At 42.2% G+C, this 14,626-nt stretch overlaps 2 protein-coding genes across 2 annotated transcripts in view; both read right to left on the bottom strand.

Annotated features, from left to right (window-relative positions):
* The window catches only part of limk1a (LIM domain kinase 1a), a 47,003-nt gene extending 43,638 nt beyond the window's left edge, over positions 1-3,365 (bottom strand). Inside the window, exons 1-2 of the mRNA XM_070970201.1 lie at positions 3,061-3,365; positions 196-295 (exon numbers count right to left, since the gene is read on the bottom strand). Coding sequence (XP_070826302.1) covers positions 196-295; positions 3,061-3,118 — 158 coding nt within the window. The 5' untranslated portion in view covers positions 3,119-3,365. The remainder of the gene's footprint in view (positions 1-195; positions 296-3,060) is intronic.
* A 929-nt stretch (positions 3,366-4,294) lies between these two features.
* LOC139336563 (uncharacterized) lies at positions 4,295-14,124 on the bottom strand. The gene is made up of 14 exons (XM_070970698.1): positions 14,120-14,124; positions 13,399-13,433; positions 12,746-12,793; positions 11,526-11,573; positions 11,374-11,442; positions 11,165-11,218; positions 10,933-10,968; positions 10,495-10,566; positions 9,940-9,978; positions 9,400-9,456; positions 8,493-8,525; positions 7,355-7,390; positions 5,980-6,048; positions 4,295-5,878 (listed from the first exon to the last, which is right to left on the bottom strand). The coding sequence occupies exons 1-14, from the start codon at positions 14,122-14,124 to the stop codon at positions 5,832-5,834; spliced, it is 648 nt and encodes a 215-aa protein (XP_070826799.1). The 3' UTR covers positions 4,295-5,831.
* Between the last annotated feature and the right edge of the window lie 502 nt (positions 14,125-14,626).

Consider the following 14,626-nt stretch of genomic DNA (forward strand, 5'->3'; position numbering starts at 1 on the left):
TTTTATCCAGCCACCAGTCGATTTACTGTCACTTATCCTCACGTCTGAGAAGCTGAAAACAGCAATATTTTCAATCATCAATTGCAAAAATTGTTTCCACACTCTTTCCTCACTCCATCTCTGCCCTTTATAGACACATGAACTCGTGAAGTGTGTGTCAACACGCTGGCCACGGTGAGTTTGTGCGGACCGTACCTGAAGCAGACGGTGTGCCAGTCAGTGTTGAGGGCCTGGAGGTACTGCTCATCGTAGATCCTCTGTTTGCATCCCGCGCACACGGGCAAACTTCCTCCAGCTGGAACAACAGAAACAAGCGAGGTCAAAGGACGGACTGACATCCACCAGTTTACAGCTCATTAGGCAGAAAGGCAACAAGAGCTCTTTGATGAGTCGTAGTAACTGCTGATGTGTGTTTGCATGTTATAACCTTTTCTCAGCTTCAATGCAAATCACCACAGCCGGCTAATAATCCTCACTGAAGCTCCAAATGATGAGAAGGACCACATGATTTCTGTACAACACACACACTCCCTGCTTTTCTTTAAACTTTAATATGCTCAAAAGTGCCGACGACACAAACATTAGAACAGCTGAAGTAAAATACAATTTTTAGTTTTAGTGGAAAATGTAGAAACTCAACAGATAAGTCTCTCCTTTGACTTGAGCACAGTTTGATAAGAACTGTTTCCACGAGATGATCCTCCCACTCTCTAATGAGGAAAATGTTAATTATGATTGGAGTTTCAGGGAAAACTCATTAAAGAGAGAGCAGCAGTGTGTGTGTGTGTTTTCTGCTGATGTAAGTTGGAAAGGACGAGCTGACAGCAGCAGCACACAGCAGATTACACGCTACATACATCTGATTTTTTTGTTGCATCACACACTCCTCACATCCCGAGCAGGAGGCGGTGAGGCGACACGCTGAGATGCAAACTAACAACACACATAAACACAGCGGACAGTTAATGATCCATTTTCTGTTTGCAAATGTGTGTGTGTGTGTGTGTGTGTGTGTGTGTGTGTGTCTAATATGAGGAGGACTATAATCTGTGAGAGGAAGAATAAGCTAAAGAATACTGCAGTTTCCTATAGAAGTCCATCTCTGCCAATGGATTTAAAAAAAAAAATCCTGAGTCATTATAATCTGAGACTTTCTAAAAATAAAGACTTAGTGTCTCAAAATAATAAGACACTTTCACAGAATAATGACTCAGTATCTAAAAATGGCCAAGTCATTGTTGAGCAAATGATAACTAATGACAATAAATAATAAAATAATAATCGGGTCATTATTTCTAGAAAGTTTATCACCTTACAGGATCATCTTTCTCCATCACATTGGCAGAAATGAGTTTCTGCACTGTCAGCATTTTTCTAGCATCTCTGCTGAGTTCTTTCACTCCTGAAACCCAAAAAAGTCCCAAAACTGCCTGAGATCCTAAACCTGCAGTGCAGAAACACCATAAACACCTTCAAACATCTTTGCCATTATTTCAACATGAAAACTGTTTTTTTTGTGATGTGCTGATTAGCATGAATCATCATGTTTCTGCAGCTGAAAAGTAAAACCCTAAAACGACTGATCACGCACGGTGTTTATCACAGACACACCTCTGCCTCCTGCAACACAACATCTGGATGTCGGTGTTTGGATGTCGTGTAACAAGACAAGGCGTCGTTGCAGCTGTGATTATCCGTCCGTCCCTCCACCTGAAAGCTCTGTTGGCAGAGGTTTTGTGCGGTCGGCTCATTAATGTAACGCCTGAGCGAGCTGCCCTGCTGTAGTAGTTTTATTGATCATGCTGGCTCATAAGCAGGTCTGGGTTGTGCTAATGCCTTTCTTCTCCTCTCCTCTCCCCTCACCTCACCTCTTTATTAATTTACATTCCTCACCTCATCTCTTTATTGTGGAGCGTTTCTCTCCCTGATAATCGTGTCCTTTTGAACTCTGCTGCCTGCAAAGGTCTCAGAGAGGACACAAATACCTCAGCAAAGGCACAACAAACCACACACTGTACTGTGTAACCTGTGCAGGTATGCGATTGGGCACCACGCCCCTCATTATTCATTTCTCAGCAGTTTGTCCTGCAGATGAGCTAAACTCACTGTAATGCAAAGTGAATCATCACATTAAGTGTTTATTGTGAAGTTCACTGACAGCGACAGTACACTGCTACTGATCAGCAGCGGGATAATAACACAGTGTTTACAGCATCTCTAAATGCACAGAGTATCATTATAGCTTAATTAACCGTGATGCACGATGCATTATGAGGATCTCTGTGAGTCATTTCTGAGATCTGACACAGTTTTTTTCCCCTTGTTTTACAGTCTCAATGAGAGAAAAGCCAGGATTAGACAGAAACCTTAAAAAAAATTCTGTGTATCACTGTCATCTCCTCACCCCTCAGTGTTTATCTTGCAAAGCGTTGTAAAAGTACCAGGTTGCAAACCAATGTTCTTGGGCGATTTCTCCATTTAATGTTGAACAAACTGAAATGAGGTGGGGTGTTATCACCTACTGACTGCCATTATCAAATCCAACACAAGAGAATACATGAGGAGGATAGTTGGGGGGATTTTAATATTCTATCTGATGTGCAGCTCCATGTCAAGAAAATGCCCCTGATGTGTATTTAATTTAAGTTCAACTTCATAACTTGCACCTGATCAAAAGGTGTAATTTTGCATGAATGAGCTCACAGAGCCCTCACTTTCTGTTATCAATGTAACAACATGCGCTATAAGCAGAATATGTTTGGCTATCTTGGAGGACTGCTTACAACGTGCATGGCCTGAGGGTGAGCGCTGCATCCAAACATGACGGCTGCATCAGCAGCAACATGGCTTCAGTTGCAGCACAACACGCTGCCTGCACCAAAGATACGCTGCTGACTGTGTGTGACAATCAAACGAAAACAGCAGAAACAGTAAAGAGCTTTGTGTTTGCGGTCAGTCTGTGTTTGTGTGTGGAACAGCAGAGGACGCGCCGCTGTCTCCGCGTCTCCCGCCCAGCCGCCGCATGCAGCCCGCGGCTCTTCCCACCCAGCGGCTCCTTACCTTCCTCCTCTCCCATGCGTTCGTCCTTCCAGGTGCAGCAGAGCAGCATCAACCTCATTCACTCTCCGACACCGAGCTCCGGGAGAGAGCCAGCCGCCTCTGGTCGACAGATAACCGGTGTCCGACCACCACCGCAGCCCGCCCGGCGGTCGTGTCGCTGTGCGTCGTTCGCTCCCTGCGGCGGTCCACACGGCTTCCCCCCGCACGATTCTGCGGGGCTTCATTCAAGAGAGCGGCTGACCAATGGAGCTGCTGGAGCGGGGAGAGGAGGCCACGGGCCGGCCAACCAGGAACACTCCCCGGTTAATTAATGCAGCTCTTCAGGGCGGGGAGGGGCGAGCACGAGGAAGGCAGTGCGGTGAACACCGCGGTGGGTTTAGTGACCGAAATATATCATTATCTAATCTGAGTTATCTCCCAGCTATTTTTTTAGTTTCATCTAGAAAAGGCAACATTTTCGGCATAAGTTTTATCATTCGAAACAAATTACTCTGAAGTATCCAGTAAAGTGAAGGCGCTGAAAGCAGTTGAAATGTCACTTTAACCTATTCAATAAAAGCAGAATAGGGGATGAAAGCAGTTGAAGTGTGACTTGAAGGCCACGGTTTGTTACTGGTGGTAACTTTCAAGAAATGATATCTGCTTTGATATGAAGTCAAAAGGGTTTGTAGTTTAGACATATTACAGCATCATACTGCAGATCTATAGCGATACCGTAGTTTCCCTAAGTGGGACACAATTATGAGACTAAAGGTGACGAACCAGCAGTGGAAGCTCTCTCTGCAGGATGCACATCACGGTTCAGCGGTTCTCCCAGAAGATCCTCAGAGAATGTCAACATGAGTTCATTATTTCCAGCTGGCACACGAGCAGGGTTTGTTGTCACTGCTGAGGCAAAACATCTGCTCTTATGCGTTTGTTGCCATTAGAGGTCAAGAACTCTACAAAATCACCAACATCAGATTTTAATATACACTGAACCATTTTGCCCAGAGTGAGAAACATTAAAGATTTGGCAGAACTGAGATGTGACAAAGCTCCAGAGCAGGTAGGCCTGGATATTAATGCTCTGTGGTATGTGGCTCAGAACAAACTGATAAATCAGGACCCCCTGGGCCAGGTGGTGTTCATTAACTCACAGGAGGAGGAGAAGAAGCTGCTGCTGCTGCTGCTGCTGCTGCTGTGGAATGCACCTCCAAAAAGAAAATAGAACAAAAACACAAGAAGACACTTTTAACACATTTTATTTTGTTATTTAATGAAGCAAATAAAATGCCAGGATATCCGGGAACAAGTCACACGTGTGTCGTGGAAATATAAAAAGTGCAAAACCACACTGTTCCTCCTTATAAAAAACAGTTTTAAATAAAGATGAAGAGTATCCCACGGCACATAAGACAGGGTCTGTCCCAGCGAGGCTCCAAGACAGCTCTTACACAGCACCGAGTGAAGGAACTGAAGCCAGCCAACATCAAATTAGTACAAAATACAGTACACAATTACAGAGAGAGATGGGGTCACTTGGCAACAGCGCTCATGAACCTTTGGTCAGTAAGCCTTTTTAAAAGCAGCTCAAGTAAATGAAGAACAACAGGAGCTTATGCCTCACATAAACACACCCATTACACAAAGTCTTATTCTGCATTACACTTCTAAACAGTGAATAAATGAGTAAAAGCGAAGGACTGTTCTTGTTTTATGTTCACACGTTCCTGATAACAATGAAGCTATGAGTCAAAGCATGGTGCAAAAAATCTTGAATAATCACAAGGTACATAAATGTAAATAACTGCTACAATGAGACTAAACACTCGAAGCAGACTAGAGCGCACAGTGACACGTGATCAAACATTCATACATACATCGAGTAAATGCCAGAGCAGTATCTGAAACACAATTTAATCTGCTTGGAACTGAAAGGCAACACTGCTTTTCCCATGGTTTCTAAACATCCTGCAGCGAATGACTCTTTGATAGTCTTCAGCATACCGTTCCTCAGAGCAGAAAATGCTCTTCATACATCACAAGTTTGGCAACGCTAAAAATGCTGAGAAAACTGAACTGCACAGCAACTAGAATCAGCAAAGTTACAGAGAGCAGATGGGTTGGCTGAAGCCCCAATTCCCGCTGCTTTATACCCAGCAGATCTAAAAATAGCAGCGGAGAAGACGGGGAGCCAGAGACGATGCTGAGATTGGCCAGATTTCATCAGTTTTTGGACAAGCCTGGACCAACCCAGCCCTTGTGACATGTCAGAGAGGTGATGAGCTCCGTACAGCGAGGTGAGACAGCGAGGGCTGTGACACTCAGGGCTGTTCACCTCGCATTAGGATTAAAACCCAAAGGGAAATCATTCATAGGTCACATTGGCAGCCGATGGTTCAGACAGTCTTTCGCACAACAGTACAACCGTTTGCACACACACAAAACACACACGTACACACATTCATGCACAGGAACAACAACACAAACACACTCTTTGTATTGTAAGTACGCTGATGCAGTACAGGGAGTTAAAGCCGATTAACTTGATCACATTCATGATTAAAGGCACTATCAATAGCATACGTCACATCAGAATGTGTACAAAATTCTGGGTCGGTGGGTTTGTATAAAAACAGACGTTGAAGTCAAGTAAGTAAAAAAAAAAATGTAAAAAAAACCCTCTTTACACAATTTGTAATGGGGTTTGTTTGCATATAAAATGTACATTCTAGATCATGCAGTAGCACCATGGTTTCTTGAGGTCACCCTGGATCTCAAGAGATCCTCTACTTCCTCCTCCCGCAGTATTTGCCCTGGCATCCTGCAACGCCACCTGCAGCAAAGACCAGCAGAACCACAGTTCAGTCTTTTCACTGGAGATACGTTCACACTCACACCTGTAATTTCTTTTGCTGTAGCAAGCGAGTCTTTTACCTCTGTAGACCCCTCCTCCTCCTGCACCGCCAAGGAAACTCTGCAATGGACCGTACTTGGCTGCTTTGGCTGCAAAGCAACAACAAGAACAGCCACTGAGTTATTTACTTTTACCAAAAATGCCTTTATGGTGTTCTGTTGGTATGGCTGGGTAAAGTTTAGTAGTAGGTACTGTATGTGGTCTTTGACCACAGCATCCATCCAGCAATTATACTGCACCATCAGCCTTCCAGAGAAGCAGTTGTACATTAAAGACACAATAACAAAGCTGGTATTCACTGTCACTGAACCAGGCACAGGTGCTGTGGATTAAATTACAGATATATTTATTGATAGAGGTGACAACTACAGAGCAACTCGCACCCCATGGAAATAATGACCGTCATCGTGTTGATGAGACGACATGCACATGTATGTGTCACCTTACAAAGAGGACAACGCCTGTGCTGTCAGGAACTGTTGAGTTTAACTTAAGGTCCACTTAGGAGCTTTTTCCCCAGCTTTCAGGCACATCTCACTGTCTAGCTTCAATAACGGTAGTAAGTCGACCCTGAGGTATGAAGATTTGGTCAAATTTCTTTACTTGTTACTCAACTGAAATGAGATCTGGATTTGTGATGTGAGTGGGACGTAAAGTTAAGCGCAGCTCTAAGATGTGAAGCTGAACTGTCACATCATGGTTCATAATTTTACACTGCTGACAGCTATAAAACAGACTGAAGACTGTTTCACTGGCTCACACAAAACTCTTATGGGCAATAACATCAGTGCCATCTCTGTGCTAATGGAGCGACACCAGATTTCATATCTTAAATTACAAGGATTAGTTTGCTTAAGAAACAGACTGGTGTAACTTCATAAACACTGACTCAAGTGCCCTGTGTCACAGCTAGACCATGAATTTAGATTAAAGTTAGCTATCATTCATTTGGCAGAGGGGTTTTGTTAACTGCTATCTGTGCAAGAGGCAACCATCGACAGTGGGCACCTTCAAAGGTCAACAGTAACACAGGCAGCGTCAGAGTTTAAACCAGTGAAATGCAGTTATCTAAGAAACCAGACGTGTTCTTCAAATAATCCGTCCGGCAGTAATCTCAGGCGTTCAGGAAAATGCAGATTATCATGCATTCATATTGGTCGTGTCGTGCCATCTGCACTGACAAGCACACCCAGTGCCAACCCACACTCCATCCTTCTCCAATCTCATCCAAATCACACGTTGCTATTCTCTGCCAACAAGCAGAGAGAGAGAAACTGGTGATGATGAGCTGCAGGGGACACTTGTGTGACTGAAACGACTTATTATCCCTTCAAAATGTGATGTTTTATGTTGGTGCATGGAGAGATGTGAGGAGGTGGGTGTTTGTTACTGTACCTTGTTGAGGAGTCAGTGGGGCGGGTACATATCCACCTAGACGAACATAAGAGACAAGTGAGAGATGAGACGGTGCCATTAGCACTAAAGCTAAAATAAGAGCACTTTGGATCTGTCACAGTGGTTGATCTATGTGTCCTGGCCAGGACGTGGTGAGGAAAACCTGTTGACTTCAGGGCAGATCACATGGGAGGCACTTAGATTTGGTGCTGAGGAGTCTGATTTAAGTAACTAGACCTGCACACACTGCAATGGTTTCCTGCATTTTGCATTTAAAAGACACAAAAGGAATCTTAATTAAAGCTCGGTAGAGGGAAAGTGTTTGTGGTTTTGTTCATTGAAGTTGCTGAAATTTGAATAAAGTGAGCTCTGACAGACTGCACAGCCAATTTGCTTCAGAAGTATTTTGCAAATGGAAGAAATTTCGCATTCAACATCAATACCATTGTCATTTGCTCCACTGTCTGTAGTAATCCAATGAATGTCTTTGTAATTGGGTGCTCAGAGAAGAGAAACGAAGGTCATCATCATTTAAACACAATCGCATTCCCTTATGCAAAGTCAGCCTCCCATGTGTTAGCAAGAGTGTGAGAAAATAGAAATAAAAATGTTGGTAAAATTGAAAAGCCCTCAATTACAATGAATGAATCAAGTGAACATCAAGTACTTCATGTAAATGTGTGTGATCAAAACTGTTTTCATGAGCAAATTCAATCACATCACAAAAATTCAGGGCTTCTCAAGTTTAAAGTATTAAGGTTACAATCACACTGCTGTATGTCGAGTAGTAAAATGTTAAAAACACATATTTTTGCATTGGAGATTACACAGAAACCCACGAGTGTGGAAGTGTAGAGAAGCTGGAGTTGTACTGAGTTTAAGTGAAAGTGTCCAGCATAAAGGGAAGGAGAGACGGGGACGAGATGACTTGTCAAAACTGCAGGGCTAATGAGCCTTAAGCTAATGTTTTCAAAATGTGGTTTCCTTATTTGAATGAGAGGAATCGGATTAAAATTGAAGGAGATATAATTTGCTGTCATTCTGCAGCAGGGCTCCTCTCCCTTTCTTTATGCTCTCAGCTCTAATGGGGGAAGCAGTGGGTCAGTTTTCCCGTCCTTTCATCCACCAGCTGTGTTACCTGGCTGTTGGCAGCTGTGCATTAATCCGCCTCCTGATCCAGAAACAAGGACGAAAAGTTAAAGAATCTTCCGTTCTCTAAATCCTCGTCTATTTGGAGGCAGTTTGGATGCCAGCTAATTTATCTGCGTTCATGTTTGGCTCCCAGAAGCAGAAAAAGCAACAGTGACAAACTATGACTGAAACTGTTTTAAAGACCTTTCAGTAACTATACTGAAATAAGGAGGATAATGGTTACTGTCATGACTTCTTCATACAAGAAACAGCACTTTACCTGCTCTCCTAAACAACCACACACACACACACACACACACACACACACACACACACACACACACACACACACACACACACACACACACACACACACACACACACACACACACACACATATACATAATTTATGGGGACGTTAAATGGACTTATGTTCATTTTCTGGACAGTTACCCTAACTATAACAAAGGCCACTCCCGACCTAAGCCTAACCTTACCCTTACTTTAATCTAAACCTAACCTTACCCTTACCTTAACCTTAACTCCAGTCTTCGTCCTAAAATTTTATGATTTACCTTACAGGGACCTGCATTTTGTCCCGATAAGGAACGTGAGTCCCCACAATGTGACTGTAAAAACAGATTTATGTCCTCACAACGTGAGGAACACATGGTACACACACCCATCCTACGACTGTCTTCTTCTGCCTGCACCACCTTAAGATAAATGGCTCTATTCCATCTTCTGTTGGGCCCTTAAACTGATTTATGACACAACAGAAGCTCCTCAAAGGTCACGACACAGAATGCTGTTTACCACCAACACAAATATGCTGTCTCATCAGCAGAGAAAATCTGACAAAATCCTCATCAGGGAGTGACAGTTTAAACATTTGCTTTATGCAGTTCTAGTACCTTGGTAGTACTGTTGGGGGTATCCTCCTCCATAACCAGGTACCACAGGAACCCCACCTGTAGAAATAAAAAAAAAAGCAGTTGCCATGGAGACTCAACAGCTTCGAGTGATACAAACAGGGAATGTGAAAACTTGACCTGACACTGAAGAAGCCAATAATTATTCAACCCCCTCTGCTGAAACTGTCCTGGCAAATGAGGAAAGTTATCAAACCATCTGTGGAAGCTTTTCAAACAGACAAATATCTCTATGGCCATTGGGAGAAGGATTAGGGCCACCTGTTTTAATAACTAGCCTGTACAGCGTCTGTGCTGCTGCTGTGTGATTACACTCATCCCTCACTGATGGGCCGAGGAAGAGCAGGAGGAGGAGGAGGAGGGGCAGGATCAGGAGTTACACTGCTCAAAGTGTGCTGTGGACAGCTGAAATGAAGTGTGTGCCAAATTTGTCCACTGTTGTGTTTTTTGAAAGAGGATAATACAGGAGGAGACAGGGAGGAGACAGGGAGGAGAAAGTCTTAAACATGCGGTGCTCCTCACCTTGCTGATATCCTCCACCGGCTCCAAGACTGCCGTAGCCTGTTCAAACGTAAAGCAAATAAAGAAGTCACGATAATGAGACTTATTAGCAGTATTTCTGTGTCGACGGTTGCTGAAGTGACACAGTGGCTCAGCTGAGGTCACAGAAACAACCTTGTCAAACTTCCCCTGGCAGAGTTTGGCTATTTCAGGGCAGGACTCTCAGGGGGCTTGTGTTATCTTCAAACAGTTACACTTTGAAGTTGTACACAGTATAACTAACGGTAATCAGTCTCCATTGGGAAATGTCGTGTTGTTCACTTGCTCCACTTACGAACTCCTCTAACGGCACTGTAACACTACAGGGATTACTGCCTTTGGTGGAGCTGTAAGATTTTTGACAATATAAGTAGAGTTCCAGATTTTGCACTGTGATTGTTAAACTTCACCATTGCATGTGTTGTACACATCACTACTGTATGTGCCACTTGTACTACAGACAAACAACACTTAAGTTCACAGCACATATACACTGCGTCTCCATGTGCTCTAACAGCAACAGGCCTGTTTGATTACCTGGTTTGGGTGGTTTAGCTCCACCTCCACCGACACCTCCTTGTCCAGCTGCAGAGGGATACGTCAACCCACCTGTCACAAGAGACAGAAGACTGGCTTAGAGGTGGTGATAGCAGACATGGTTTTCTGACTGTACAGCTGTCCTGCACAGAATAGTGATCAGAACAACTGTAAATGCTGCCTCCACTAAAACACAAGTTGATTTCCTTCATCAAAGTGTCCATCTGGTTTCTCATTCCTGACACTATGCCCCAAAGAGACACTTATCAGCATGTTGGCCAATTTCCTGTACAGGAAGTGCAATGCGATGGCATCTCCTGACCAACTGTCACTTTGAGCACTGGGCAGAACGTTTTTTCTTTTTTTTTTTCCTCCCCTCCCCAAGTCAGGGGAGCATTGTGTGTTAGTGCAGTCAGCCTCCTCTCCTCCCATACATACCCTGGCCATAACCATGATGATATGGCCTGTATCCCCCTGAATCATGGTGACAGAGAAAGGTAGCATTATTGTCTGGTAACTCATCACCTACAGTTTTTGGCTGCTCAGCCAAGAAATGCCGATGATTAAAATGTTTCTTGAAAGGGGAAATAGGCAATATCTATACTTTTCATGCTTCATGTTTCCCAATAACTAACACCTATGTGCTATCCGGGTTCAGTTGTGTTCTTACCTTGATAACCTCCTGCTGCCAGTGGGATTCCTACTCCACCTCCTGCTCCACCCACTGCAACAAAGAAGCACAACACAGCAACATGAGCTCTGCATTCAATAAGCTAAAAACATCCCAAAAACATGAATATGCAATAAGAAATCACCCTTTGGATAAACTTGGATGGAGCGGTTTGTTCAAAGCAGAAATACATCAATAAAAACACAAACCTGGAGGTTTCAAAGGCTTTGCTCCAGGCAGCGTTCCAGCTCCAGTGCCAGGACCAATGCCGTAAGGAACTGAAGCACAGAAGGTGTAGACATGATAGCAACTGCAATTAAAACTTACGAATGTTAAATGGAATATACCTCCTGGAACTTACCTCCATAGGTTCCACCATAGGGATATCCACCCACGCCTGGACCGACACCTTTGGAGTCAAAATGTTAGAGGTCTCAAGGTGTGAAGACAGAACATACAACAGAAGATTCCCCTTAACAATTGGGAATAAAAGTCTCTATACTGGTCCATGCTGGCTTCATCCTCTCCTGCTACATCTTCATCACATCAGAAACAACTGAAGACACCAAAAATCAATAGGTCTACTGACTATACTTTAAAGATCAATGTAATAAAGATTTTACTTTCTACTATTATCATAATTATAGATTATTACATTGAGAATGTTATAAAGTTCACATTTATTGAATGTTTCCCCCCGTGTGACACTGTGTCTCATGCTTTAACATTTATTTTACCCTGTATTTGTGTTGTCTTGCATGGATGCTCCTTTGGCAAACCAAAGCTCCCTCTCAGGGACAACAAGATTTATCCTGATATTTGACTGACTGAGTTGGACTAAATGAAATGCAAAAAAACACCTTGGATTGAGTCTCATGTCCCTCGCAGGTAGAAAATACTGCTCACCAGCAAAAATACCCTAAAACTGCAAACCCACAGATGCACGAAACTGATGACTGTTCAGTCTGTTGGAGGTATAATTGGGTAGAGAAAGGCCTGATACAGCTTTTCTTATCTATTAACTGCTGCTTGTATCGACTGAAGTTCTAAACAGAATGTGTACAGTTAGAAAGACACAGTCCACTGTGTGAAAGCATGATGTATAAAGCTGAATAGGTATAAGTTCATTAGGGTGTTTTGATATGAGCCTTGACGGCGCTAAGATGCTATGTGTGTGTTTATGTGCTGCTCTAATCCACAAACGAGGGAGTTCTGAGCTCTGTGGAGATCAGGACATTTCAGGGCAAATTAAGTTAACATTTTGTATTATTGAACAGATCTTGAATCATATAACTGCACTGTTTCTGCAACAGTGTCACATAGATAAGGGACGTTTCTTTTTATGGTGACACTAAATATTCAGTACCTATATGTACGATTGATTTAATGTCAACTGTGTGGCAATGGAATGAGCAAGATCAGCTTTATGAATAGTTAATGCACTGTGGGCCACAAGCAAGAGAATTGCAGATAAGGAGGCTGTGTTGCACATTTTACACATTACTGGACAAATTAACATTTACCATTTAATCAACATTTACCAGGATGACGAAGATTGTGTTCAATATTAGCCATATTTACCTGGTATGACTGGTTTAGGTGCTTTGACGCCTGTGCCAACACCAACACCTGAAAACAGCAGCATTGTTATTATTATTATTAAATTATTATTATTAAAATCAATACTATTAATCTGACTGCAGCACACACAAATGATTTGTCTTTGAGTCCACCCTATGGCCAGATGGGTGTATTGCATCCCATTAATGGTCAAGTGTGTAGGATTTAAATGGATCTCTTTGAAGAACTGCAATATAATATTCATTGTTATGTGTTGTATAATCATCTGAAAAATAATTGCTGTGTTTTCATTACCTTAGAACGAGCTCTTTATATTTACAGAGGGAGCAGGTCCTCTTCCATATTGCACAGCCATGTTTCTACACTAGGCCAGAACAGACACACCAAACACTGGCTCTACAGTGGGCCTTTTGGGTTTTTCACATTTTCAGTGGTCACCATATGGGAGGGTGAAGAAAGGGGTACTCGGTGAGTTGCAACCTCGCTTCTAGATTTCACTAAATCCCACACACCAGACCTTTAAATTTCACTAACAAAACATAGCTCAAGGGCTAAAGAAGAAGAAAAAGAAGAAACAAAAAAACAAAACAAAAGCAAAAACAACATGGGGTATCAAATCAATAGAAGTCTAAATCTTGGCCTACTTGGCCTACCTCCAGGTTGTTGGACTGCAGTTCCAACTAACACTCTATAATGCAAAATGTGTTAATTAATACAAAAATGAGCCGAGACAGAAGACAAAAACAAAACTGAACATACAGTTTAAACACTGTAGGACAGTTTAGCTGGTGACCTTACGATAGTTCTACTGTAAGACTAAATGACTTTGATTATTATTATTAAACTGCTTTTTATTAAGTTTCTTCAAACACAATAGTTGATTTGTTGTAATAATTTATTCAGGCTTTCTTCGAACTATGAAAATGACATTACCAGGTAAACACTGAGGTCGTCAATGGGGTGCTACCCTGATAATTGAGGGATCTCTTGGTAAGCATACCATCTGTGACTTTTCTTGTTATGGATTGCTTGTTCTTTAAAGAGCAGAGTAGTGGCAGCACATTGTAATGGAGCTGAGAGCAATTTTACTAACCAGAGAGATTGTGCAAAAGAAAAGTGCTCTTACCACCAGGGGGTGCTGCAACACCTGCTCCACCTGAGACATATAAACACAGAAGACACTTCATGTGAAGTTGTGTCACATACTGTATCTAAAGTCCAAATAGAAGCTGTACAAAATAATGGGTTATTGAATATTCTTTATTATATTTCAATATCAGAAAATGTGTACATATTTACCGACACTTGTGCCAGCTGTAAAATAAAAAAAGCATCATCAAGTTAAGATATCTACCGTGAGTATATCATACGTACATCATATTGTACATGTGATTAAACTTACCGCTAGGCTGAATAATTCCACCAGAAACTGTCAAAACATTCGGAAGTGAAGGCACATTACAACAAATTGAGACATACAACAGAACTAAATCAAGCAAATGCAAAAATATGCACTTATATTCAACTCACCACCTGTTCTCACACATCCACCACACGAGAATGAAGTGCAAAAATGAAAAAAAAAAAAGAGAAAAATTAGTCAGACTGTATTTCAAAGTGCTGAATTTAAATCATTTTGTTTGGTTTGATTCCATTAATAATAATGAAATACACAGTTGCTGTTAATGATGAAACTATGAAACAGCCTAATTTTACATGATCGAAAAGGAAAGAAGGGGAGAAATAAACAGGAATACAAAGAACAAGACTTTCAAAATAATATCAAACAAACATTTAACATGAGGAGAAACTCGTGTCAAGACAGCAAACCAACAAAACAACAATCAATTGAGAGGTAATATTCTACAGCAGGGGCTTCAC

The sequence above is a fragment of the Chaetodon trifascialis genome, chromosome 9 (assembly GCF_039877785.1).
Source record: "Chaetodon trifascialis isolate fChaTrf1 chromosome 9, fChaTrf1.hap1, whole genome shotgun sequence".
NCBI lineage: Eukaryota > Metazoa > Chordata > Actinopteri > Chaetodontiformes > Chaetodontidae > Chaetodon > Chaetodon trifascialis.

What these genes read in the sequence shown, in the direction of transcription:
- LOC139336563 (XM_070970698.1), bottom strand. An exon ending in TGCAGTCCAACAACCTGGAG is followed by an intron (nt 12,794 to 13,398) that starts GTAGGCCAAGTA and finishes TGCTGTTTTCAG; the next exon opens with GTGTTGGTGTTGGCACAGGC. An exon ending in TCATCATGGTTATGGCCAGG is followed by an intron (nt 10,567 to 10,932) that starts GTATGTATGGGA and finishes CTCTTGTGACAG; the next exon opens with GTGGGTTGACGTATCCCTCT.